At 44.8% G+C, this 26,871-nt stretch overlaps 1 protein-coding gene across 3 annotated transcripts; it reads left to right on the forward strand.

Moving 5' to 3' along the window:
* The first annotated feature begins 2,374 nt into the window (after positions 1-2,374).
* Positions 2,375-26,229, forward strand: Arhgef5 (Rho guanine nucleotide exchange factor 5). Of its 3 annotated transcripts, XM_029535508.1 has the most exons (16): positions 2,408-2,468; positions 3,778-3,941; positions 9,111-12,231; positions 12,735-12,792; positions 13,334-13,395; positions 13,602-13,855; positions 16,424-16,584; positions 17,136-17,288; positions 17,573-17,702; positions 17,921-17,995; positions 18,392-18,481; positions 20,092-20,249; positions 20,799-20,960; positions 22,257-22,327; positions 24,504-24,608; positions 25,528-26,224. In XM_029535508.1, the coding sequence occupies exons 3-16, from the start codon at positions 9,123-9,125 to the stop codon at positions 25,683-25,685; spliced, it is 4,746 nt and encodes a 1,581-aa protein (XP_029391368.1). In that variant the 5' UTR covers positions 2,408-2,468; positions 3,778-3,941; positions 9,111-9,122; the 3' UTR covers positions 25,686-26,224. The 3 variants fall into 3 exon arrangements, with proteins under 3 accessions (XP_021046226.1, XP_029391368.1, XP_029391367.1); XM_021190567.1 differs by lacking the exon at positions 3,778-3,941 and having other exon boundaries at positions 2,375-2,468; positions 25,528-26,229; XM_029535507.1 differs by lacking the exons at positions 2,408-2,468; positions 3,778-3,941 and adding an exon at positions 4,607-4,688.
* Positions 26,230-26,871: the final 642 nt, after the last annotated feature.

Here is a 26,871-nt window from a genome sequence, read left to right on the forward strand (position 1 = left end):
TTAATCTGGGCCCCACCTTCTGCTGGAGGCCTACATTGGACATTGGAGGAAGGAACATTCACTCTTCTTGGACTGCTTGCACTTACCTGCCAGCACATCTGTTGGAACCTACTTCTATAGAAGATCAGCTTAAACAACTAGCTTCAATGTGACTGACTCTTGGACTTAAGATCCACAGCTGCCCATTGTTGGGTGAGTTGGACTACAGACTGTAAGTCACCACAATAAATTCCCTCAATATATAGAGATATTCCATAAATTCTGAAACTCTAGAGGAGCCTGACTAATTAATGCAAGCACCTTCCTACATGTTTGTATAAGTGATTTCTCTCTATCCCTTCTTTAGTCACCTCAGCAACCCAGTGAAGTGGTTTTGTATAGGAACATCAAAGTAAAGCACCAGAAAGTGACTGTCCCCACGTTATCATGTTAAATAAGTGACAGAGGTAAAATTCAAGTATTCAAGTCTACAAGTGTCTGAATTTACATTCCATCCTCTTCCCAGCATTCATTCTCTCTCATATCTAAGAGTTTTAGAGGACATATGGTTCCAAATAAAGTCTCTTTATTTCAGGACTGGATGACAACCCTAACTCCAAAGTCCAGGCACCAAGTAACGTAAAAGAAAATGATAAATAATGAAACTCAGTCTGCAGGGTGAGGAGAGCTAGACTAGTCTTATATTCATGAATATTCATGAATACCCTGAAGATAGGGGCAGGGTCAAGAAGAAGCAAACTGCCTAAGAAATCAGTTCAACTTTTCTACATCTTACTACCAGTGGGAAAGCCAGGCCAACATTTCCCTGTTTAGTGAAAGGAGCTGGAGATCAGAGCAAAGAGGGTAGAGACTTAAGGAGCAACAATGTTGCCAGCTCAGAATCAGCACACACAGGGAGGTCAGGCTGTGAGAGCCAGATGAAGAGAAAACCGAAAGTGAGCTTTCACTGAGAGAGCCAAGGGCAGCAATGAGAATGCCCAGCTCCCTGTCCACACTGGCTATACCCAAGCAGGAGTGCTGTCAGAAACCAGCAACTTCTGCAGCAGAGGTTGACAAAATGTGCTCACCCACGAGAGATCAGGACTGAGTCCTTACGTTTTCTTTCCCAGTCTAGAAAGAACTTTTTGACCAGCTTTAATTTTCTGATTCGCTTCACTCCTTGTTCTTATGCCCTTGCTGGGTTTATGAAGCATGCTGGCCTGCCCTTATATGGCCGAATCCTAGACTTGGCATTTCTTATTATTTCCTGTATACTTCATTGCAATTAAGAGTGTGTCTAAGCTAGCTAAACTCTTTAAAGTTTAATCCTTCAAAAGAGCATGACGGAACTAGGGCATTTTTTGAACACTGCATTGCTTGAGGACTATCAGAGAGGAGGCCGTTCTCCCTCGGTCACGTTTGATTCTACAGGGCCTTCCAAACAACTGCTTAACCTCTTCTGCAGCAGCGGTGGACACAGGGATCAGGGGACAGTCTACCCACAAAAGCTGATTGGAGATGTGGGCCACAGCATTCCTAAAAGAAAAACAGCCAAAGAGCCTGTTAATTCTCCTGACAAAAATCATCATGATAGCTTCCAGAGCCAGGAATGGGTTTGGGGAGGGAGCCTGTGGATAGAACATCCAAAGTTCCTGTCACTAGGTGTGAGTGTGTGTGTGTGTGTGTGTGTGTGTGTGTGTGTGTGTGTGTGTATGTGTATTCTCTCTCCGAATACTGGAGAGAACAGAGGATCATACAAACTGGGACATAAGATCTTAAAATGAATTCTGGAACACGGGGACAAACAGAGGCTATCTACAGAAAGGACATAAGAATGTTTCACATGTACCCAGTGAAGGGAGCGAGGAGGAACATGACTCTCTTAGGAGGGTAGAGAGGGAGAGACAGAGATAGAGAAGCATAGAGTCAGGGACAGAAGAACTAGAGCAAAAGATACCCTTTATCTTATGGCAAACACCAAGAAAGAGTAAGGTAAAGAAACACGCTGTCAATCCCAAATCTCTCGGATGTTCCGAAACATCGAGGGGCAGAAAGTCAGACGGGTCCGGATGAGCCTCAGTTGGAGACCTAAAGAGGACCCACGGAGGAAGAGACACGCAGGGGCGTCTAGGACCACGCCGGACACCGGCGAGTCCCGTGCCCAGTTCTCTCCTGCGGCTCCCTGGTGACTCCTGCCTGAGTTCTGCCCCTGGACGGCCACGGCCTGCGGGTGCTGTGGGTAGAGCTCAATCCCGCGGAGCTCGCTCTTCCCAGCCCTGCCCGGAGCCGCCCCTCCCCCGGGAAGGTGTGTCCCTGTTTCCTCACCTGAAACTTCCTTAGGAGAAGCCGGTCCCTCCCTCCCGTCCGGCGGCAGGGGCGGGCCGCGGGTGGGGCGCCGGGGCGGCCTGGCCTGGCTGGGGACCGCGGCGGGCGCCCGGACCTGGAGGGGACTCTCGGGCCGGCCCGGGGCAGCATGTGACTCCGACCAGGTGGGTGCTCTCCTCTCTTCTCAGCCCGGGACTCTGGGTGGTCGTGGCGCCGGGTGGAGGTAAGGCAGGGGCGGGAAAGAAGAGAGAACTAGGCCTCCCCGGGGACCAGTCCCGGGCAGGTCCCGGGGCGCAGGCTCCGGAAATGGGGGGCTGGGCCAGTGGGCCGGGCTCCGGGTGAGGGGCTGAGTACCTGGTCGGGACCGGGAAGGGAGCCGGAAGGAATGGCCTCCTGGAAAAGTTTGCTTTCCAGCCAGGTCTGAGCCTTGGAAATGGGCACCCTGCCCCGCGATGTTCCCGGGCCAATAATCATAACTTTTTTCCACCCGGAAAGTCGAGGCCCTGGGGAAAGCTAACTCCTATGATAAAGAATTCTTGAGATTCAGTTTCTAGACGGTTCCTTACCTGGAAGTGTCTTTTTTCTTTTGTAACCAGGCTTGGGCCTTGCTTCGTTATCTTCGCGGCATTTACATGCTTACGTATGTGTGAATCTGTGTACACACCTCTCTCCGCTGTTAACTAAGGCTCTGAAATCTGAATCAGGGATCCTTGCGCTGAGTTCCCTCTCCCCCATTTACCTGTATATAGGGAGTTTCTTGTTGGCCTCGGCAGAAGGTTCTAAGGAACGTGTAAGAGAGCTATTCGGAATATCGCGGGTGCGGGAGCCCATTTTCAGAGTCCTAATTCGGGGCATCTTCTATAAATGCCTTTTAGCAGAACTGACCCAGGAGAGCTAATCCTGGAGCCTCAGTTTTCAAGTCTTCGTCCCCCTCCGCTCACTCCCCTCCCCCTTTCCTGGATCTTGGGATCTCTGGACAATCTTGTCCTCCTGTCGGCCTAGCAGTGAACTCTGGCCAGCGCTGTGTCAGACTGAGGGGGAAGGGCACACCAAACAGGAGGGTTGGGAGGGTGGTTTTCCTTTCAGCTTCCTTCCTCCCTTGCTCTCCCACTGTGCTCGCAGCTTTACTTCAAAAGCACCAAGTCCCAGAGAAACAGCCCCCAGTGCGGCCTCTTCCCACACTTCCTGCTTTATCTACACCTGGGGTATGCAAGCTTCTGGCTCTATCAAAACAGTCATCATTTGTTAACCAGTCCTCAGGTCTAAGACAGAACCCATGTACATTAAAAGGACTTGGAGGGGACAAAGAGAGAAGCTGAGTAAAGGACAGCTTCTAAATTCTAAGTTTGTGGTAAAAGAGAGATGTACGCATTGGGAGGGAGAAGTCAGAAGGAATATGAAGGGATACCTCTTTCCAAAAGAATACAGAAATTGAAGATGTAGCCAAAGTTTTCACATATTTGTTTTCCCCAGAGGGTATGGCTGCCCATAATGTGGTTTGTCTGAAGTTGTGTGTGGTCACATTATGGACTTGCCTGTCTTTGGGATAGACAAGAAGACGTCATTTGTGGTGTCTGGAATAGTCACTTACTCTGGTGTGGACAGAAGTGGGATCTTGTTGAACTGGACACAAACAGGTAATAGACAGCCTGTGTCATAAACAGTACCGTGTACCTGCGATGTGTGTAGAGTAAGCTGGCCACTTGGGGTGTCTGTAAACTACACAGAAACAATGTCATTTGTATGCCAATGACAAACAAGTCACACCTTGTTTGACTTAATGGCCCCCCACAGCCACTGGTAGGCCTGAGGGCATCAGCAGTCTCAGTTAAGATTGTTCTTATACAAGACCACCTGGCCTCTAAGGCAATCCACAGTACGGTCTGAGACATTAGACAATAGGTAAAAGGTGCTATTCCGGTCTTTACTGGGTTGGTTGGACAAGTCATAACAGTGGTGTCAAACTACACTTATTTGGTGTCTGGAATATTGAGGGCAGTAATGTCAAACACTGAATCAAACTACATATCTATGTGGTGATTGTATGAGCTAAATGAAATGAAGAGGGTATCTTTTGGATTCCTCCAAATTCCAAGTGGGAGATTTGTTTTCTTACTGTAGGCAGAAGTATAGATGCCATTAAGGAAGGGTGTCTTTGAAATCCTTTTACACCTGGATAAGTAGAAATGGACAAGAGCTAAAGTGTTGGTTGTGAAGTCTCTGTGAGACTGCGGAGGTCTTATTGTGTTCTGCACTGTTCTGTTCATGGGATCTATGAGGTCTTGAAGATGTGAAATGTCTCTGGTCTGGAGAGAAACCAGTTCCCTGTGATGCTGTGCCCTGTCTCTCCCTGTATGCAGATAAATAGTGATTCGTCACCCCAGGTGAGAGGGATATGAGGGTGTTTCAACTCTTAACGGAATAGGTAGTTTAAAAAAAATCCGTTCTAATGCCTTTATATGAATGTTTTATAGATTTCCTTTAGCTTTCCCCATATTCTACCTGGGTCATGCCTGTTTGCATAGGATTATTAAATATAAGAACTAACAGTATGTGCTAACTTTGGGGTATAAACAATTAAGTGGCTTTCTTTCTTTCTCCTTCCCTCCCTCCCTCCCTCCCTCCCTCCTTCCCTCCTTCCCCCCTCTCTTTCTCTTTCTTTCTCTTTCTCTCTTTCTCTCTTTCTTTCTCTCTCTCTCTTTCTTTCTTTCTTTCTTTCTTTCTTTCTTTCTTTCTTTCTTTCTTTCTTTCTTTCTTTCTGGGTTTTTGAGACAGAGTTTCTCTTTGTAGTTCTGACAGTCCTAGAACGCACTTAGTAGACCAGACTAGCCTCAAACTTAAAGATCTTGCTGGCTCTGCCTCCTGATTGCTGGGGTTAAAGGGACCTGCCACTACCCTTCTTCTAAGTGTATGGTGATGCTGGGAGAGAGGGTTCCAGACAGTACAGATGTTGATGAGGAGAGATAACAGGGTTTGTTACATAGTTTTCTGAGGCAGGTAGGAGCAAGTTTCAGTGAGCAGATGCGTTATTTAACATGTGGCTGAGAGAATAAGGTCACATTATGTATCATTTATACATTTTATATTTAAGGGCTAGATAGAGTAAATCACATACTGCTTTTTCATAACTGGAAAAGGACATAAAAGTCCTTCGATCCATGTGCATTTATGTTAATCACATATACTTGCCCTATATAGATAATATCTGCATCTGTGAGGTGACCAGGAACTTGTCACAGACCATATCTGCAAGATGCCTAGGGACCTGCTTGTTTGGTTATGTAAGATTGTATTGCATAGAGACTGTAAGGGTTGATTAAGTTGTGTGTGTGTGTGTGTGTGTGTGTGTGTACCACACACACTTGGAAACTCAGCATGACAACAAAAGGCATTCTTACAAGTGGCTTTTAAGCCACCTTTAAACCGGGAATAAACCAGAAAGTTGCACAGTTGGGTATAGTGAGGGCCCCACTGGCCCATGGTGTCCTCTCCTGTGTTGTGGCTAGATGACTGTGTACTTACAATAGACTCACATCAGGACTCTTTGTTTCAGATTTATATGTATCCTTTCCTTAGGAAACGGAGTCTGTGGGCTTTAGTTTGCGATCTGCAAGTTGAGCAAAGTTTTGTGTTTCTAGGAATGTCTTTGCAGTCTTACAGTCTTCTATTTCTTTCCTACACATATTCAGTCTCTCAGATCAATAATACTTGTACTTCCTATGACTTTTAAAGATAACAATTACCTTTTTGTATTATGTTAGTTAATCTTCATTAGAACTGTGAAGGAAACAATTTCCCACCTCTTAGAGATGAGGAAGAGATATTTAAATAGATTAAATGATTCCTACAGTTGACTTAAATAGTAGCAAAGAATCAAAAAGAACTGGAAAATAACTCTCGTAACTGCCCATCTTTTCCAAGAACCATAAAACTTAAGGTAGAGAGGACTGCACAGTTAACATGGTAGAGGGTATGCGCTCACAGAGAAGTGAGATAGCTGGGAAAAATGACCATAAAAACCTTAGGTAGTGGGGATTGCAGAGTTAACGCAGTAGAGAATGTACCTTCTTGGAGATCCTGATACAGCTGGGAAATGCTAGACAAGTTCCATATGTTTTTCAGGAGAAGCAGAGAATTCTCTGGGACCAAATTCCAGCAGTGGACCACCACAAATGAAGGCCCATAGCTGAGTGAGAGGGGGTGGAGAGCTGAGGGTAGAGGCAGGTGCTAAAAAAGGAAGGCAAAGGCCAGATTGTACAGTGTGTAAGAACATTGCTGAAATTTTGGGATTTATCTTAAGTCTAGTAAGAAGATACCAAGGAGTTTCAACTATAAGTGGTGTTTTGTGTGGGAATGCACTGTGTAAGTGGGGATTGGGACTAGGCTGTGCTCCAGGTGTAAAGATACATGAGTATAATATGGAGAATCTTGGCCAGGTGGGAAACAAAAGGTTTATTCTTTATGTTTAAAATGTTTATTGAGCACTTACTATGGGCTGATGTTGTGCTAGATGTAGGCAACTGAACAAATCCTATCTCACACCGCTTGCCACTTTTTTGGTGAGACTGAAGTTGAATCAGAACACATAGTTATATAGTTGAAATGACATAAACACAAGGGAAAAGTGAAGTGAGTTCTGTTTTTTTTTTTTTAATTACTTGAAATAGGAATGTAGTTTAAGCCATTTGAGGAATTAGAGACCCAAAGCCTCAATCAAAGCAGGATAATGGCATAACTGCGAAGGAACTCCTGATGGGAGGAGTGATAGTCACAACCCGCACCAAAGTGTGACCTAGAGGATCCTGACAGAGTGCCACCTATTGGAGCTGGTGGCGCAGGTGGGCGGGGAGGCTCGGAAGACAGCTCACAGGCAGAACTTGCTTTAGATATTCAGAAGTGGCCTGCTGCTGGGAGCACTTAGATACTAATTAAGTGTTAGAGCACTGGTTCTCAACCTCTTGGTTTTGACCTCTTTGTGGGGTGTTGAATGACCCTATCTCAGGGGTCACCTAAGGCCATTGGGAAATATATTTATTTATATTACAACTCATAACAGTGGCAAAATGACAGTTATGAAGTAACAATGAAAATAACTTTGTGGTTGGGGGTTACCATAAGTGGGGAAATGTTTTAAAGGGTCACAGCCTTGGGAAGTTGAGAACCACTGGTTTAGAGAGATAACCATGGCCTAGAGGAGACAAGGTAAAGAGGTGGAACATGGGAAAGAGGGAGAGTGGGCACACAAGCTTATTTTGAATTGTATAAATTGAAGCAGAATCTCTCCATTGTGTGCCGATTGCTTGGTTTTTGTACAGTAGGATATGAGGTGATCTGTTGGAAGTGGGGAGTAGGGAGACAGGGTGAAAGATCACGATGTTGGCAAGCAGTGAGAGGAGTTAGCCCGGTGAGGAGGGTATCATAAGGAAGGAGGCCCAGCTTCACCAGCCATGTCTAGGAGAGGAAGTGGGATTATCTTAGCTAGCCATGTTAAAACAGCTGTCTCTATAATTTAAAACAAAATTGTTTGTTAGTTGTAAGTAACTACAGGCACTGTAGAAGTAGGAAGATAGTAAAATCCAGAATCTGTATAAAGGATTCATCTGTTGCATATCGGCTGTAATAGCTTGACCCATTTTAATCCCACGTCAACAGCTCAGGAGGACGGTTCTACCTCTGACACTGCGTCTCTGGGCTGTTAGATGTAGGGTGTGTCAGCCGTCATGTCTGGTAGTTACTTGAGGCTGACTCACACTGAGAGTCCAGAGAGTTGACTGGGAGAAATAGACAATGGCATAATAGAAGTTAGAGGGCAGTGACCACTGGGAGTTCCTGGAACTCCTCGACAATGGTCTTTAATGCTGATTGAATTGTTTATAATCAGCTTTTCCCACAGGGGTGCAAGATCAAACAGGAGCTTTGTCTTGGTCACTGCTGATTGTCTGATACTTTAAAGGGTCCCTAAGTAAATGTGTGAGGTTTGTGTCTGTGTGTATTGCACACACACGCACACACACGCACACACACACACACATATATATATATATATATACATATATATATACATATATGTATATTAGAGGCCAGCATTTATGCCAGATATTTTTCTAGAAAGCTTTCCATCTTATCCTTTGAGAGAAGTTCTCACTGAACTGGTACCCATTGGTTGACTAGACAGGCTGATCAGGAAGCACTGGAGATCTACCTGTCCCTGACCACACCCACACGTTAGAGTTACAGACACACATGATTATTCCTGGAATTTTTATGGCCATGCTAGGGTTCTTATGCTTGTACATCAGGTCAACCAGACTCTCCTCCATACTCTCTTGGTAAATCTTCATTGTACTTACCAATTGAACCATCGCCTCAATCCCTCTAAGTCCCTATTGACTACAGAGATGACTTAGCAATTAAGAATACTTGCCGCTCTTTCAGAGGACCAGGGTTCAGTTCCTAGCACCCATATTAATGGCACACAATCATATAACTCCAATTCCAGGTGATCTGTTGCCCTCTTCTGAATTCTGTGGGCACTGAATGCACATACAGATATGTATAAATAAAAATAAAATTTTAAAAAATTATGTAAAAATTTATCTATTTAAAAAATGTATATAGCTCAGTTTAATTTAAAAATAAGTAAATTTAAAAAGATCACATACAAAGGCCAACACTTGTATCACTGTAATACCTGTCCAGAATGATCCTAAATGGAACCAAAAAAGTTTCCCATTCATCTTATTTTTGATCTTTCCCTGTAGACATAGAAGAGGCATTACAAACTTTTATTTTGTATCCTTCTTTAGGATTCAGCCCTGATGGAGGCTGAGGAGCCTGAATATGGAGTATCTACAGCCGTCCCTGACCTAGAAGAATTTAGAACTATCCCTGAAGGTATCATGAGGAGCAGTCAGATCCCTGCCTTGGATCCTGAAGCTCAAGAAGGCCAAGACCCATCCTATAAGTGGACAGATGGACACAGACCCTTGATGGACCAGTCAAAAGTGTTAAGGGACATGAGTGACCAGACACCTAATAATATGGCGATTTTCTTCAAGAAAGAATCTTCGGATATGGAGATAAGCCAGGAAATCCTTTCGACTGAGGCCTGCAACACTCCAGACCAGCAGGACGCTGTAATCCAGAGCCTTAAAGACAGACTGTCAAGAACAATAGCTGCCCCTGAGCTCTTGGCATGTGCTGTCCAGGAAGAATGGCTAGACATACCCAGCAAACTAGACAGCAGAATGGAGGCAGAGTTGCAGTCAGAACTTATGTCTTTGACTTTGGCAGTTAGCAAAGAGAAAGAAGAGGAAGAAGCCTCCCCAGATACCTCAATCCCTAGAGCATCTTGCCTCCCCTGCAAAAATCACCCTGGGGAGATTGAGCAGACTGAGGGCAGTGGAAGTGAACTGCTTAGGCAGGGGAAACAGCTGCAGTTGGAGGCCACACAAGAAAAGCAAGGGCAAGAAGGCTTCCTTCAACCTCAGGAAGCCCAGGGACTGGGGGAGCAGGAAGGACAGGAAGTAGACATTCAGGAGGAAGGAGCTTTGATTGAAGACGTTTGTTTTGGTGGGCTCCTGGGAGAGCTGGAGGAGGTGGAAGAGGGGTTTAATGGCAATGAGGAAGAACAGAAGCAGGAACAGATCCAAGGCTATGTGCTACTTGGAGGACAATGGGAAAGTGAGGGGCTCGGTGGGGAATTAGAAGGTCTGAATTACAGTGAGAGAGGCCCAGAGAACAGGGGAAGGAGGGTTTGGGTTCAGAGAGATTCAGAAGAGGAGGGACAGGACCGGGAATACAGGGTGCCGGAGGAGAGGAGGGTAGCCACTCAGTATGCAGAGAATCAAAGGTTAGTAGAGAAATCAGAGAATGTAAGGAGAAAGCAGAGCGATCATGATCAAACAGGAAAAGTGAGGCCCGGAGGGGACCAGAAGGAGGTTGTAGACTCAGGTGACAGGGACCAAGGGAACGGGGAAAGTGGTGGGCAGACAGCAGTGGAAGGGAGCAGACCAGGAGAGGACAGCAAGCCTTGTCTTGAGATGGCTTCCGTAGCTCCTGAGGTTCTCTCCCCAGGTACATTGTTCCCAGGTATTTCTTCCACTGTGGCTGATATTCCACAGATTCAGAGGGAGCCTGTGCATGAGGAACTGAGCCCTCAAATGCCTGGGCTGGAGCCAACAGAATGGTCTCACCAACCCTTTTCTCCCCCTGCCTCTTTTGCTTCTGAAGAATCCCTTGGTAATAGGACTCACACCAGCCAGCAAGAAGAATTCAGGCTAAGGACGGGGACTGAGGTTGTCTCTGCTAGTACATCTGTGGCTCCTTCAGGGACACCAGATGCACCTCCTTTCAGTCCTCCCAATGTTTTCCCCAGCACTGCCACTTTGTCACCTGTTAGCTCTTCAGTTATCCTTCCTGAGAAGGAGACCCTAGCAGCCTCTGTCTCGGCTGACACTCCACCTCGTTGTGGACCATGTGAGACTCCTCCACTACCTGCAAAATCCTCCAGGTACCCATGTGCCACCTCTGACACAGCCAACCCTCCCAGCCCTCTTAGCAGCTACACTGGAGTTACCCAACATCTAAGAAGCAACTCGTTCCCAGGCTCTCACAGGACAGAGCAGACTCCAGACTCTCTGGGAATGTCACTCTCTTTCTCTCATTTGGAATTACCTCAGAGGCCCCCTAAACCAGCCATCTATGGCTCTCTGACCCCAAGAAGAAACAGAAGAAGTAGGGATGGTATTGTCTTTTCAGACTCCGCTACTGCTTTGTTTGCTTTGAAACAGGACTCTGAAGAATTCACTTCAAATCCAGAGAGGCCCAGCAGTCCTCATGGTAGTCCATGGGGCTCCCCACAGAACTCAGCCTTTGCCATAGGCTCTCCTGAAAATGTCTCTTCTCCACCCACTGTCTCCATGGATAAGACGATACATGAAGCTTTACCCCCTCCTCCCCCAGAGAAGAGACATAGCTACAGTAACATAGTGGAGAGAGATGGCCTTCTTCATGAAGTAGCCTCTACACTGAAGCGCCATAGTCATCCCCCTCCATTGGCCCTAAGTTCAGGGCTCCATAGATCTTCTAAAGGCTCATTTTCCCTAGTTCCTGACTCCACTGTGGCAAGGCAGAACCGCCCTCTGCCATCTACCCCAGAAAGCCCCAACCATACACAGAACTTCATCCCCATCAAGCTGAGATACAGCAAACCATTACCCCCAACTCCTGATATGCCTGAGCTCTGCCATCTCAACATCTCTTCCTCTTATATCTCAAGGATGTACAGGCCTCTACCCCCAGTTCCTATCATAGATCTTTCCTCTGAACCACCTCCGTTGCCCCCAAAGTCCAGGGGGAGAAGCAAGAGTATCCAGGGAGGAGTTATACATTCAGGAGGTCAAGCCAAGCCAAGACCTAGTAATCAAGATTGGACAGTTTCTACTCTTTCTGTTGGACGGACCTCCTGGCCTCCAGCCACAGGCAGATCAACAGAATCTTTGCCTCCCACCAGTAGGTGTAATAGTGAAGTGGCCTCTGGCCTGGCTTTCAGCAACATGACAAACCTTCTTAGTCCTTCTTCTCCTACTACTCCTTGGATCCCAGAGCTTCAGAGACCTCCCAGGAAGGACGAGTCAGGGCTCACTGAAGAGTCTGAGCCACCAGTGAGAGGATCATTTAGAAGATCGGCCCCTCAGGAGGAATTTAATAATACAAGGAGGTCAGCTTTAGGATCAAGAAAGAACTCAGAAAAACCCATCCACCACCAACTGGAGAAGGCATCCAGCTGGCCTCACAGACGCGACCCAGCAAGGACATCAGAGAGTAGCAGTGAACAGGTTGGTCTGGGCCAGCTACCCAACAAGCAAAAGGGCTGGAACCGGCAAGGCCTGCGTAGACCTTCAATTTTGCCTGAAAGCTCTTCAGGTAAGTAAGGAGCTGAGACTATAGTACCATTTATGTTAGGCAAAGCTTTTTATTGTACATCTTCCATCTGCGAGGTCTCTATTGCTCTCTCTGCAGCTTCATTCACCTGCATCACCTACATCAACTCAAGTCATGACCCACCATGATCCTGTCAGAATGTTCCCCCTCCCTTTTTACCTCTCCATCTTCCACTCCCCCTGAAGCCCACCTCTTCTTGAAATTGCCAGACTTCTTCCATTGCTATACCTTTTGAAAATCTTAAAGTACCCTTTCATTTCTCATCTTGCATGAAGGCTAGGGGCGTAGCTAATACATCTTCTGGAATTCATACCCTGACATGAGTGCCAGGGACACAGTGGGTACTGGGCTTTAGAGTACCTTTGGTATCATTGGCTTCTCTTCCAGATGCCGTAGAACTGTCTTCCCTTTGCTTAGCTGTGGCTTCTGCTTATCCTTTCACCTACTCTAAATGTCCGTGTTGTGCCACCCATTTCACTTTTCAGATTTACGAACTCCAGCCGTGGGAAGACCTCCTGGCTCTTCAGATCCTGTTGTTTTCCGGTGAGCTGCCCTGACTCCTCACTAATTCAAGCTGTACTGTTTTCATTTATGACGCCAAGATTTCCTTAGTAAGAATTCAGTGGATAAAGATCCTGGGATCCAGAATTGCTGGTGCTTCTATGTCCAAAAAGTCAGGAGAGGAAGAAAGAGGCACCACGACTGCAGAGAAGGAAGGCGTTTGTACCTGCCCAGCTCTGCCTGCTGTGTCGGAGTCACCTGCTGTCCTCTTAAGGCATATGGCTATAAAGCAGTCTCCTTCACAAACTATCCCAAAGACCCCTGAATTACAAAGTAGAGTTGTTGTTTGAGGTGCCCCACTGCATTTCTAAGTTCTCCCTAAGTCCCCAGATCTCCCATGGACTATGAGATAAGGGAGAAGGGTTGAATGGAAGGACCCATGATGGGGACAGGCTGAAGCAACTTTCCTTCAGTCCTGACATCCCAGCATGTATATGGAAGGTTAGAGAATTTTAAATCTAAAGTCACTCAGGGTCTGCTGTCTTACAGTCAGTAAGTACCTCAAAACCTGCCTACTCCACAGGGAGAAGAAACCAAAGGAGGGGATGGGAGGTTTTTCAAGACGTTGCTCCAAGCTCATCTCCTGTGAGTACTTTAAAGCAGATCTATAGGCTTGTGTATGCTTTCTGCCTAAAATGGGACAGGGACTCATGACTGCCAGCAATGAATGGTGGTGTCCAGAGAAAGGATTGCCAGAGGTCAGTCCTAGATGCTAGTTTCTGGTGGCGGGCTTCTACTCACTTGTTTTTTTCTCAGGATTTTCTCCTTTTCCTATGCATCTTCACCCACAGCCCAGCTACTTTATCAGGAGTACAGTGATGTTGTTCTGAACAAGGAGATTCAGAGCCAGCAGCGGCTGGACAGCCTGGCCGAGCCACATGGGCTCTCTTCCCCACGGCATCGTCGAAAGGCACTGGTCTCTTCAGACTCCTACCTACAACGCCTCTCCATGGCCTCCAGTGGCTCCCTCTGGCAGGAAATCCCTGTGGTTCGCAATAGCACAGTGCTGCTCTCCATGACCCATGAAGATCAAAAACTGCAAGAGGTACCACTGGGGTAGGGCAAGGGAAAGCAGGGGGAACAAAGTCAGATTTGCTAATGTTTTATCTCCTCGCTTCTGCCACCAAGAGCAGGCTGGCCCCACCCCACACTCACCTGTATACATAGAGACTGCTCAGTGCCACGCTGAAGAGTGTGAAGTGCTCCGAGAATTCAACATATTCCCTTCTTCCCTCACTTGTGCATGTGCTGTCTACTCTTTCCTGTACTGGCTTGAACTCATACAGAGTGACCATGCCTTGGAATCTATTGGGAGGGGTGTGAGAGTAACTTCATCGAGATAATCTCCTTGCCGCATCTACAAGTGTTTCACACAAGCCATATACTCATTTTTGCTGGTCTTTTGAAGAGGACAACTGGAAATTGTCCTTTGATCTCACTTAGGCTTTAATATATCCCTGCTCGGTCACCATCCCCACGACTAAGACTTCAGGAGACACTGCTTGTCTGGTTCTGAGCAGTGAGCATTAGTATGTTTTTCATGGGCAGATTCTGCTTTTATATTCGTCCGAAGGAGGAGGTAGAACGTTCCTTCCCAGGGAGAAAATAGGGCACAGTGGGATAGACTAATATCTAAATAATTGGGCTCTATAACAGTGATGGAGACACGATCGATGCCTTTGTTACTCATATGTTTCTTGACTTTGGCCAAGAAACTCTAAGCTGTCTCTAAGCCCTTTGTAAAACAGATACACAGAGTTACTGGGAGAATAAGAAAGATAAATGGTTACTACAGAACAGTCAGTCAGAAAATATTGACTTTTTGATTTAGATGATGTAAGTCTGGCTTCAACTAATGGGATGATCTTGGATAAGCTATATAATTTAACTGGAAATTTTAAAATACCGGTGTTTAGAAAATCACTAACCTGTCCCGTGTTTATTGATCAAATAATGGGAAGATGAAATGAACTCTCTGAAGTCACAGGGTCCTGATTCTAGCCTTGACCCCTCTTGACTTTGCAGGCAGAGAGACCTAAGCATCACCACCGCGTACATACATGTTCATTTCATAAAATAACATCTTGGGAATCTGCCAGGTTCTTTCACAGATTCTCTTCCTATTGAAAATTGTGTTTGCTGAAGTGTGTTTGTGGTGGTGGGGTGGTCACTCTATCTTTATAAAAAGACAAAACAACAACAAAAATCCCGAGTTTCAGAATGTTGAATGAGCCATTTTAAACCATGTGGTCTTTGATGGTTATGTTGAGAATAAACCTTCAATATCATAGTTTGGGGTTGTATATTAAGTTCAGCTGTATGGTTGGCTATTTCGGTGATCAGCAAGGGATGCCTATTTTACCGTTTTCCAAGTGGCCTGAGTGACCATGCTGAGAAGGAAAAGGAGTCCATGCCTCATGTCTATGAGCTATTGTGCCCCCTGCTGGAGCCTTCATGCACATTCTTAAGCGCTGACTTTCCCTTTTAAATGGCAATTGTAGCATCTTCTCTCATGTATCCTGTTTCTTTTTATTCCCATCTCTCCTCAGACATAAAATTGAGCTTGTCATCTTCCTCTCTCCCTGACACAGAGCTCTCTGGCTTAGTCCATGATTCCACCATCTAGCCTATTGCCTAATCAAAAGCAGGGTGTTGGCTTTGGCTCCTCCTCTTTACACTGCACTTCTAGCAAATAAGCAACAACTTCCAAGTCCTGTTTGATGACTAGAGTGGTGCACTTTTCCACACGCCTATGAGTGATAGGCCTTCATCTCCCATCTAGACAAGCTACCCAACTTCCCAGCATGGCTCTTACATCTGCTGGCCTTTTCCACGCATTGCTAAAAGGTGTTCTCATTCTAAGAAATGAAACAAAGTAGAACCAAAAAGCAACCTAGCTAATTCCTGACCTTTTTGCATTTTCACATCTCTTTAAGCTTAGATCCTGCTGCATTGTTTATATGATCCACCAGGCCTTGTGCCTCATTCCTACTTGTCCCTCCGGCTTCATTTTTGTTTTTTCTTTTCTTTTAAATAGAAGTTCCACAAATGCTCAACTTACTTGTTTCTTTTCTAAAAGTAAATTTCATTGTGTTTAAAATATTAACCACCTTATTATGAAATCCAGCACAGTCTATTTATTGGTAAATTTTTTTTTTTTTTTTTTGTATTTAAAGACAGGGTTTCTCTATATAGCCCTGACTGTCCTGGAACTCACTCTGTAGACCAGACTGGCCTCTAACTCAGAAATCCATCTGCCTCTGCTTCCCAAGTGCTGGGATTAAAGGCATACACCACCGCTGCCCAGCTTAAAAATTTTACTATCACATGGTAAATTAACATACCTATGATATCACAGTTATTTGTGTATAGATATGAATGTATCTTTAAGTTTCTTGAAAACATAAAGGCTCTGTTCACATTATTCAGCCTCTAAGCTGAATCTGGCATACTCAAATACTCCTGTGTTCCTCCTAGACTAAGTTTCATTACTATGACTAATGAAAAGGTATAGCTAATTCAATGGTCAACCCTAAACTTTAGTTCAGCAACTTTCATCTACCAGACAGTTCATAAAACTATTCATTAATCTTCCACTTTTCCAATCTTCTAGGCCAAGTTTGAGCTGATTGTGTCAGAGGCATCTTACCTTCGAAGTCTAAACATAGCTGTGGATCACTTCCAACATTCAGCCCAGCTTCGGGTCACCCTTTCCAACCAGGATCATCAGTGGCTCTTCTCTCGTTTGCAGGATGTACGAGATGTCAGCACCACGTGAGACTTCTTCCAAACTCCATTCTATCAACCTTGCTGTGCTTAGGCATTGAGGTTGCAGCTGCTTTTGTCCCACTTAGAAACCTTCTCTTTGTTAGAGTCTCTGGATAAAAGTGGGTTGGGCTCCCTTCATGATTCCTTCAGGGGTAGAAAGGAGGATAGGAAGAACTAAGAAGAGGAGGAAGTGTGGAAGGTCACAGATCTATTGATATAGATGAGTGAGAAGTGCTTCCTAGATTGAGATTTTACCTATGTTCTGGGTTTGCAATGCAGTGGACACAAGCTATAAGAATCACTGAAAGATTGGCAAACCAGAATAGAATAAAAAAAGAAAAAGAAAAAGAATAGTAAAATTCTATTTAAGTTACATCAGAAGTAAACTAGAAACAACTTAGGGGAGGATGGTACGACATAGCAAGGGCGCAGAGCTAAGGAGAGTCAGGAACAGTTAGTGATTCATGGAGTTAGCTGCAGACTCAGAATATACAGGACTGAGACAGATGCTGGGCTGAGGACCCAGTAGCTCATGAGACTGTTTGAATACTACACAGGTTCCTTTCAGACCTAGAAGAAAACTTTGAGAACAACATCTTCTCCTTCCAAGTGTGTGATGTTGTCTTGAATCATGCCACAGACTTCCACAGAGTCTACCTGCCTTATGTCACCAACCAGACCTATCAGGAACGCACCTTCCAAAGTCTAATGTAAGAATGATCCCTCTCCATTCCCTTAGTGGACATTGCAGTGGCCTTGACTCAGTCCCCAGCCCAGAGCCCTCTTCTATGAGTATATGTTCTTGTGCCCACTATGTCATCTGAAGTCTCAGCCCATTCCCCATATCAGATCCTCTCTGCAGTCATATCTGTATCCTGTATGTGGGTTCTTCTCATTCTTTCCTAATCCCAGATCCTCCACTAATTCCCATTCCCCATGCCTTCACTGAGCCCCCTTCACTCTCTGCCTCGCTTCTTACTTGCTACTCATATAGGAATACCAACAGCAGTTTCCGAGAGGTCTTGGAGAAGCTAGAGAGTGACCCCATCTGCCAACGCCTGTCTCTCAAGTCCTTTCTGATACTGCCCTTCCAACGCATCACACGTCTCAAGCTGCTGCTCCAGGTATGGCAGATACTTCTTTGGTTCAATTCCCCTGAACTCAGACATGATCTTGGAGAGATTGGAGGCAACTCTATTTGTAAAGTTTCCACATCATGTGGAGGATGGGAACAGATTTCCAACTGTTCACATTTTTCTTTCTCAGAACTCATTGGTTTTGGAACTATGTCCCTGACTTGTCCTTCCTCCTATCTGACTCTTGTCTACTATTTGTTCCACAGAACATACTGAAGAGAACTCAGCCTGGCTCCTCAGAAGAGGCAGAGGCCACAAAGGCACACCACGCCCTAGAGAAGGTAGGCAGGCATTATATCCAACAACCTATAAGGGATATATAACCATTCAGGGAGAAGTCGTCCCTCTTCCCCCAGTACTCATGACTAAAAAGTGCAAGGGAGATGGGACCATACTAAGGGAGAGCTCAGTCACCTTCTGGCATCTACCAAACTTATTTCTTCACATTCCATATCTAGCAACTATGTTCCTGATACAACAGTCCCTCATCCCTGTATGTTCTCTCAGGCCATATAAAGGATTCCATCATCCCAGCACATGCCTTTGATGCTGCTTTACACAATTCCAGCTTGTAGAAAAGACTGAGCTTTTCAGGCATCCTTCCAGGTTGCCTTTAAGGGGGCTTAAAGGGCAAGACTCAATGACCTTCCCCTTCCTTTACCCTGTTCTGTTCACAGCTGATTCGAGACTGCAACAGCAATGTGCAGAGAATGCGACGGACAGAGGAGCTCATCTACCTGAGCCAGAAGATTGAGTTTGAGTGCAAAGTGAGCTGTCCCTGCACACCTCCCTGCCTATGCATCTCTTTAGCATATCCTACAGACTATCCTCTCACACAGTCATCCAGCCTCCAGTGGTTCTACCTCTCCTGTCCATTTCCGGGATATGCAAATGATCACTTCATTCTACAAGACACATTGATAGGTGGAGGCATAAAATAGAGGGTGCAGATCTATAATTATATCTGTGTGTATGTGCATAAAGAAATGGTCAGCATAATCAGAAAAGAGGGAGGGGCGGTAGTTACTGGAGGAGGAGGAGCATCCAACAAATGGGTAGAAGCAATTTCCCATAGTAAGGATATATAAACATTTAGGGGTGAGGAATGCTTGACTCACTTATTTTATCAGATCACCTTCACCCTTACCAAAGCAACATGTCATAAACCTCAAATTCTCTTGTCCAAACAAATGTGAAATTGATCTTCAACATTTACATGGCAGTGCATTACAGATCATATCATCATTCCTCTAAAGGAGAACAGAATTCCTTCTCTAAGTTTTACAGGAGCTCTTTCTCAGGCCGCAGCTCCAGGCAGACCCCACCTAAAATCCTTATCCTCAACTCCAGCCTGATTCTGTCTCTGCCTGTCTTGGTTCTGACCATCACTAAGGGGAAAACAGATACCATAACTGCCCCAGATCTTTGGCTTTCATGATGCTGTGTTGTGCCTTGACTGTTCATTGACATATTCTGCTTGGGCTCACAGACTTTTGCTCCCACATCATCTCTTGTTAGGTCAGAGTCACCTTCCTTTGACTATGGGTCCACACAGAATACAGTGTAGTTAGGGGATTCCAAGAGAAACAATCTGGATGGCTTGATTTGCAGTGCTTCTCAACCTGTGGGTCACAATCTCTATAGGAGGGTTTTTGAGCACATTTTTTTAATTTGATATTTTCTTTATTTGCATTTCAAATGTTCTCTCTTTTCCTACTACCCCCTCCTAAGACCCCCTATCCCTTCCCCCCTCCTCCTGCTCACCAACCTACCTACTCCCACTTCCTAGCCCTGACATTCCCCTATACTGGGCATAGAACCTTCACAGGACCAAGGGCCTCTCCTCCCATTGATGGGAGGCCATCCTCTGCTTCATATCAGCTGGAGCCATGAGTCCCTCCATGTGTACACTTTGGTTTGTGGTTTAGTCCCAGGGAGCTCTGGAGGTACTGGTTAGTTCATATTGTTGTTCTTCCTTTGGGCCTGCAAACCCTTTCAGCTCCTTCATTGGGGACCCTGTGCTCCATCCAAAGGATGGCTGTGAGCATCCACTTCTGTATTTGTCAGGTATTGGCAGAGCCTCTCAGGAGACAGCTATATCAGGCTTCCTTAGGAGATTTGTATATAAGATATCCTGTATATCAGATGTTTACATTATGATTCATGACAGTAAAATTGCAGTTATGAAGTAACAACAAAGTAATCTTATGGTTGGGGGTCACCACAACATAAGGAACTGTATTAAAGGGTTGCAGCACTGAGAGGTTGAGAACCACTGCTTTAGAGGAAGAGGGAACATCTGGAATTGGAGATGGGGAGGTTGGGCAAGACTAACAGGACACTCACCACCCGCCTCTTCTCTCTTTCTGCTCTGTAGATTTTCCCGCTTATTTCACAATCTCGATGGCTGGTGAAGAGTGGGGAGCTGACGGCCCTTGACTTCAGTATCTCCCCAGGACTGAGAAGGAAACTGACCACTCGTCCAGTCCACCTACATCTCTTCAATGACTGTCTGTTGCTGTCTCGGCCCCGAGAGTAAGTGGCTGGAATGGGAGTCCAGGGCATACCAGAGAGTGGGATAGGACCAGAGGGACATCAAATGACCAGAAATCCCTTTTCAATTAGATAACTCACAGTCCTGAGTCATGAGTCAACTTAGAGGACAGAAGTGGGAATAGTGTTACCAAACCTGTCCTGTGTTATAGACATGAGTAAACTACAGCAAAGAGATGTCATCTTTTCAATACGTTTATTTGTGGCTTCTTTAGGTTGTGCCCAGCATAATAGCCGATACAGCTACTTGGCTAATTTCAGAGCTGAAACCCTGGTCATTAGGACCTTATAAAGTTAGTATTGGTTCTTATCTCTTCAATGCCTTAAAGTAGTGAATATCACTAATGCAGTAAATAGTTGGTTGAGACACTGAGGTTATTATATTCAGAGTAAGTTGAAGCCCTCATATGGCTTTTATATGAATACAGTCTGTAGAAGCTAGGGCAGGGAGTTGGAATCAAAGACCAGAGGTTGAGGGTGGATGAAGTCCCAAAACTCTAGACTCAGACTTACAAGATTTCTCTCTTGCAGGGGCAGCCGGTTCCTGGTATTTGACCATGCTCCGTTCTCCTCCATCCGAGGGGAGAAGTGTGAAATGAAGCTTCATGGACCTCACAAAAACCTCTTCCGTCTCTTTCTCCTGCACAACGCACAGGGCACCCAAGTGGAATTCCTCTTCAGCACTGAGACTCAGTGAGACGGGGCTGGGCACAAGAGTTGGGGGTGGATGTCCCTGGACAAAACCATATGCAGACCATGACTCAGCACTTCTGGGGTCATTCATAGAGAGAAACCCAAGGCTCTAGAGCTAAGTGATGACATGGAAAAGATTCAGTGTGGGGTGAAGATGTGAAGTTGACACCAGAGCTGAACATCTGCTTCATAGCCAGTACTCAAAAAACACAAGGTCTGTGAGGTGTAAGAGAGCAGAGCTGGTATGGAATGAGCTGAGAATTGGATTACTGTGTTTATGAGTGATCAGCTCATCTGTGCAACCCAGCTCCAAGGCTGGTGGGCACTTATGTGAATAAAAAAACTCCTTGCGTGCTATCTGCCTTTCCTCAATCTCCTAGCTTCCTCCTCTATTGAGCAGAAATCTATAGTGTTAAGAAATATGAATTGTAATCTTCCTAATGATAATAACAAACGAATACTTTCACATACACATACAAATGTTCCAAGTTGAAATGATAGCTAGAGAATCTGGCACACAATATAGCAAGCTAAAGAACATGCAGGAGCTTTGCTGGCGCAATGAGAGACACAGGAAGAGCTTCTCTGTAAGATTATTAAACACATCTGTGGCTTAAGGTTCCATGTGATATGGATGCTTTTCAGATTGATCCTTGGAAGACAGTTCAAGTGGGATCAATAGTTTCTATCTCTCCTCATGGAATAGAGAAGGTAGTCCATGGGTTTGTATTCTGGATTTCACCCAAGACAAATAACCAGGAGTAGATTTGTATTCTTTTATAGAGATTTGGGTAGCATCCTTTTGGAAAGGTGAAAATGTCATTCTCAATAACCTAGGTACACTGGGAAGCAGAGGATAATATAGGCTAAGATTACATTATACAACAACAGTGACTTGGCTTAAATAGTATTAAATAGTAACTTTCAACTTAGATATTTGATTGAAGGGAGGAAAGTGACAATCAAGAGCCATATGAAGTGGTCATGTCTAAACCAATGAGTGATTTGTTTGGAATGATTTCCAGACTGGAATATGTTCATGTGTGTGACTGACAGTTCACCTGATGACTCTCTCTTGGAGATATGCCTGAAGGGAGAAAGGAAGGATAAATACGACACACAAACATATAATGGCAGACCACACTGTGTTTCCAACCAGGCAGGGTCCCATTGCCTTTTAGGAGTCATTAGATTAGACAGGTCCTTCCTGTAGCCTCCCACCTTCTCTACTGTTGACCCTCAGCCTGTGTGACCCTAGGCTCTCACTGAGGCTAAGACTTTCCTTTGCTTTGTCAGAAGTGAAAAGCTTCGGTGGATCTCAGCCTTGGCCATGCCCAGAGAGGAGCTGGACCTCCTTGAGTGTTACGGTGAGTAAGGATATAACAGAGAAAATGGCAGTGTCTATCTGTGGTCTCCTTTGGATGAAGGGTAGTGTGCTAGGTGGTAACTCTAAAAGGCTTCTGTTTAGTGCTATTCCTTAGAATTTCATAGTAGATTGCTGAAGGTAGAAGCTTAAATCCTCAGGATACATCTGTTTAACAACCATCATTCATGATGGCAGTATCTTTACTTGAGCATTCACTGCCTTAAGCAAATGTTTGTTCTTTGTAAAATATATGTTCCTTTAAGTCTTATCTGCTGTGATTTTGGCTTAATTTTACCAATTGAAGATGTAAGAGGGAAACAAGGGGAGGCACCGTAGCCATAATAGGGATGGCAGAAGAGCTGTACACATTTAGTCTGACTATAGCTGGATAGCTAAGCCTGCCTACCCAGAGCACACAGGAGTCGCCAGAGCCCAGAGGGTATGAAAGGAACACTGGGCTTTTGTGGGATAAAAGAACAAAAGTGTGTAATGAACTTTAGAAAGGGATCTAGGAGACTCTGCTATTTCATTAGTTAGCTTTGTGCAGTTCATTAGTTAGCTTCGTTTGTGATGGGTAAAGAGGGTAGCAGGGAACTGCGTTACTTATAGCATTTCACTTCTGTGGATGGAAGACGAGCTTTAGAAAAAGGAAGTGCACTGCTAATATGTGGCATTCATTCCACTTATTTTCTGCAAAATCCATGCACAGAAGTAAAGTATAAAGACAAATCCATCTCAGATAGATTGCTTCTAGCATAGGCATACTCTGAACTTTGTTATCTTGAACTTAATTACAAATCCATGGTAATGCTGCCTAGCTCTTAAGAAAGCATATAGAATTTCCTCATGAATCATTTGGATCGACGATCATCTTGATCAATTACAGATGAGGAAACTGAGGTTAAAAGGGAGCAAGGGCACATATGCCATCCAGAAAGTTTAACGGTAGAAGGCTATTTTTAAAGGCATGAGATCTCTTATCTGGTACAAGTAAGAAAATGATGCAAGATTTACAGACTTCAATTTTGAATCTTGTTGGAAAGGTTGTGAATTAAGTTCTGAGTTCTATGCTGAAGATATCAGTCATCACTTGAAATTTCTGATTGCTAAGGTGCAGTGTCACAGATCAAGAGCCAAAATTATCATGTGCCACCTTTGGTCCCAATAGTAGCCTTTATTGTCAGCCCCTATCTGGCCTGATGGTCTTGTGACCAATATGTAAAACTTGTGGATGTATTGTTAAACTTAGTATAGACCATTAGCTTCACCAGCCCTGAAACTAAGTTTGTTAAGATAATGTCTACAACCTATAGGAGAGATGTTTCCTTTCTGCTATAACCTGCCTACCAAGGACCTCATCGTTGTTTTGTCAAATATATTATTCATGCCTTGCTTTTGTTCTCTGACCAAAGAAGTAACCTCTTCCACAGTGGAATGTGTCATTCTATGCTTCCAGGTCATGGTCACTTGTATTTGGCTCAGAACATACTACCTCTTGCTCCCTTTAGAACAAAATCTGTGCTTTGGACTAGTAAAGTAAATCATGTGCATAGAACGGTGAGATAAGGGACACCTGGCTCCCCTTCAACTGTCAGTTCTAAGGAATTCAAACTCCATTGAAGACAGAAGGGTCAGAAAACATCTCAGAAGGAAGATGTTTCCTGACCTCAGGCCTAACCTCAAGTATTTGTCATGATGATTAATTAAATGTGGTCACATGATGTATTCCAGGCTTCTTCCTAGAGAAGAGAAGCAGAACTTGTAAAAATTAGATCCCATACTGATCCTTGTGTTTCTTTACTGACTTGTTTGATTCCTGGGAGATAAAGATTGTCTCAAATGCCTTATTGTTGTTGTTGTTGTCATCGTCATTTGTTTTCTGACTTTTATTTTTGTGGGTTTTTGTTGTGTTTGTTTTTGTTTTTATTTGTTTGTATTTTTAGACAGGGTCTCACTATGTGTCCCTGGCTGACCTTACTGTGTAGAGCAGGCTTGTGTAGAACTCACAAAGATTCCCCTGCATCTACTTCCTAAGTGTTGGGTTTAAAGGGGTGGGTCAGTGGCTTCCTTTGTCTATGATCCTGAACTTGTCTCTACCTCAAGTTCTCCCATACTTCCCTCCCAATTCCCCATGTGTGTCCTACACTGCTCCTAACCTTCACTCTTGTCTTCTAAAGACTCCCCGCAAGTCCAGTGCCTCCGTGCCTACAAGCCTCGAGAGAATGATGAGTTGGCACTAGAGAAGGCGGATGTGGTGATGGTGACTCAGCAAAGCAGTGATGGTAAGACGCTGGACAGAGATACACCAGCTTTCTAGAGCTGCCATAACATTACTGCAAACTTAGTGGCTGGTAACAACAGTAATTTATTCTCTCAAGGTTGTGGGGTTGAGAAGTCCCAAATCAAAGTGTCAACTGAAGCTTCTAGGAAGGGTCTTTACCTTGTCTCAATCTCACAGGATTCAAAATGGCTGCATAATTCTAATCTCTGCATACATATCTTTGTAGCTCTCTTCCTTTCTGTGTATGTCTAAATTACCCATTCTGTAAAGAGGCCAATTCTGACTGATTGATGGACTCCAGGGTGGCCTCAGTGTAATTTTATTAATTGTATTTGGAGCATTTTCATCTCCAAGTTTCATTGCTGTGAAGAGACACCCATAACCAAGACAACTCTTATAAAGGAGAGCATTTAATTGGGGCTGGCTTAAGAGTTCCAGAGTCCATTATCCTCACGGCAGGAAACATGGTGGCACACAGGCAGCCATTGTGCTGGATAAGGAGCTGAGAGTTCTACATCTTGATCCACAGGCAGCAGAAGTAAATGCCACACGAGTCCTGACTTGAGCTTCTGAGACCTCAAAGCACACTTCTTCCAACAAGGCCACACTTCCTAATAGTGCCACGTCCTATGGACCTATGGGGGCCATTTTTATGTAAGAACAGATTTCAGATTTACCAGGGTATTAGGTTATAAATAAATACTTTGACGGGAAAATTCAACTAATAGCAGGGAAGAAGGCTGTAGACTTCAGCAGGCCTAGGGCAGCCCTTTCCATAATATACATAGCTGGGCTTTTCATGGCAGAGGACCCTGGTCCATTCAGCCTCAGGATGTCGATTAATTTTCATCAAGGAGATCCAAGAAGTTAGCATGAACCCTTAACATCTAACTCTTCCTTCCTCTTACTGTGTACTGCAGGCTGGCTGGAGGGTGTAAGACTCTCAGATGGTGAGCAAGGCTGGTTTCCTATCCAGCAGGTAGAGTTCATTTCAAATCCAGAGGTCCGTGCTCGGAACCTCAAGGAAGCCCATCGAGTCAAGACTGCCAAACTGCAGCTGGTAGAACAGCAAGTCTAACTGTCCTTGATGAGGAGTCTTCTGAGCTCATGAACAAGCATTCCTGGAAATAGCTAGTCCTAGAAACCTGCTGTAGAAGCCCTCTAGGAACCAGGAACCTGGACTTCTGAAATCCCAAGGATGAGCTCAGTCCCTTGTTCCAGTATTTCTTTGCATTTTGTGCTTGGTAGGGAATATTGAGTGACTGCACACTGGATTCTGGGAACCTTTCTTCATAGGAAAAGTGACTGTGGGCATGAGACTTGGTGCTGTACTTCCACTACCAGATGGTACTTGTACATCATCTGCTACTATAGTGCAGATTCAGAGCTGGCCGGATGTAAGGTTGTGGACATATGTTACCAGATAGACCTCAGCCCACTCACTGGAGGGAGGTGGTTAATGGGGATTGGCACATCAGTTGGAAAGGTGAGCCTGGTGACCTCTAGAATAGCTTCCAATCTGAGATTGTCCTCAGTGCATGTGCCCCTGCAGTCCTTGTTTCTTGGTGGCAATGTGAGGGTGGCATTCTCTCACGCTAATAAACTTGGCACTTCTCCGTGTGTTTTCTTATCAGGTTACTTAGTACTCACTGAACAAGATTTACAATGCAGAGTCTCATAAGAACTCGAGCCTATATGGCATGCCATGAAAGACCAAACTGGTGCACAAATTATATTGGCTACTAGCTATCTCTAGTAAGACCTAGGAGCTTAGCCAGTGGCTCTGCATGTTGTAGCTTCAGAGCTTGTAGAAGGAATTAGAAGGCACAAGTGGTTAGTAAGAGCCCAGTCAAATAATTTAGCACGTCCATAGACACAGATTAATTTGGGTGGATTTGGCAATTGCTATTCCAACCATTTATGACTTTCTGTTGTGACTTTAATTGCAATGAAGATGCCACCCTAGGTGTTCCATCTTTGTTAAAGGCAGTGGAAAGAAACCTAGGATCCAGTTACCATGATGCCGTAAGTCAGTCAGTCCAAATCCTTAAACAGCATCCAGTCAATACACTGCAATGTCCGAGCCAAGCAAACAATGAATCATTCTCTGTCCCTTTTAACATTGCCTTTCTCAGTTGAAGAATTTCACCACCATTGTTTTTCTTGTCAAGCATCCCAGGTGACAACATATGGCATCCTTTGTCCCATCTTTTAAGCAGGATCATTATAGTCCTTCCTTAGTCATTCTATTATATTTTATGATT

Source organism: Mus pahari, chromosome 2 (genome assembly GCF_900095145.1).
Source record: "Mus pahari chromosome 2, PAHARI_EIJ_v1.1, whole genome shotgun sequence".
Taxonomy (NCBI): domain Eukaryota; kingdom Metazoa; phylum Chordata; class Mammalia; order Rodentia; family Muridae; genus Mus; species Mus pahari.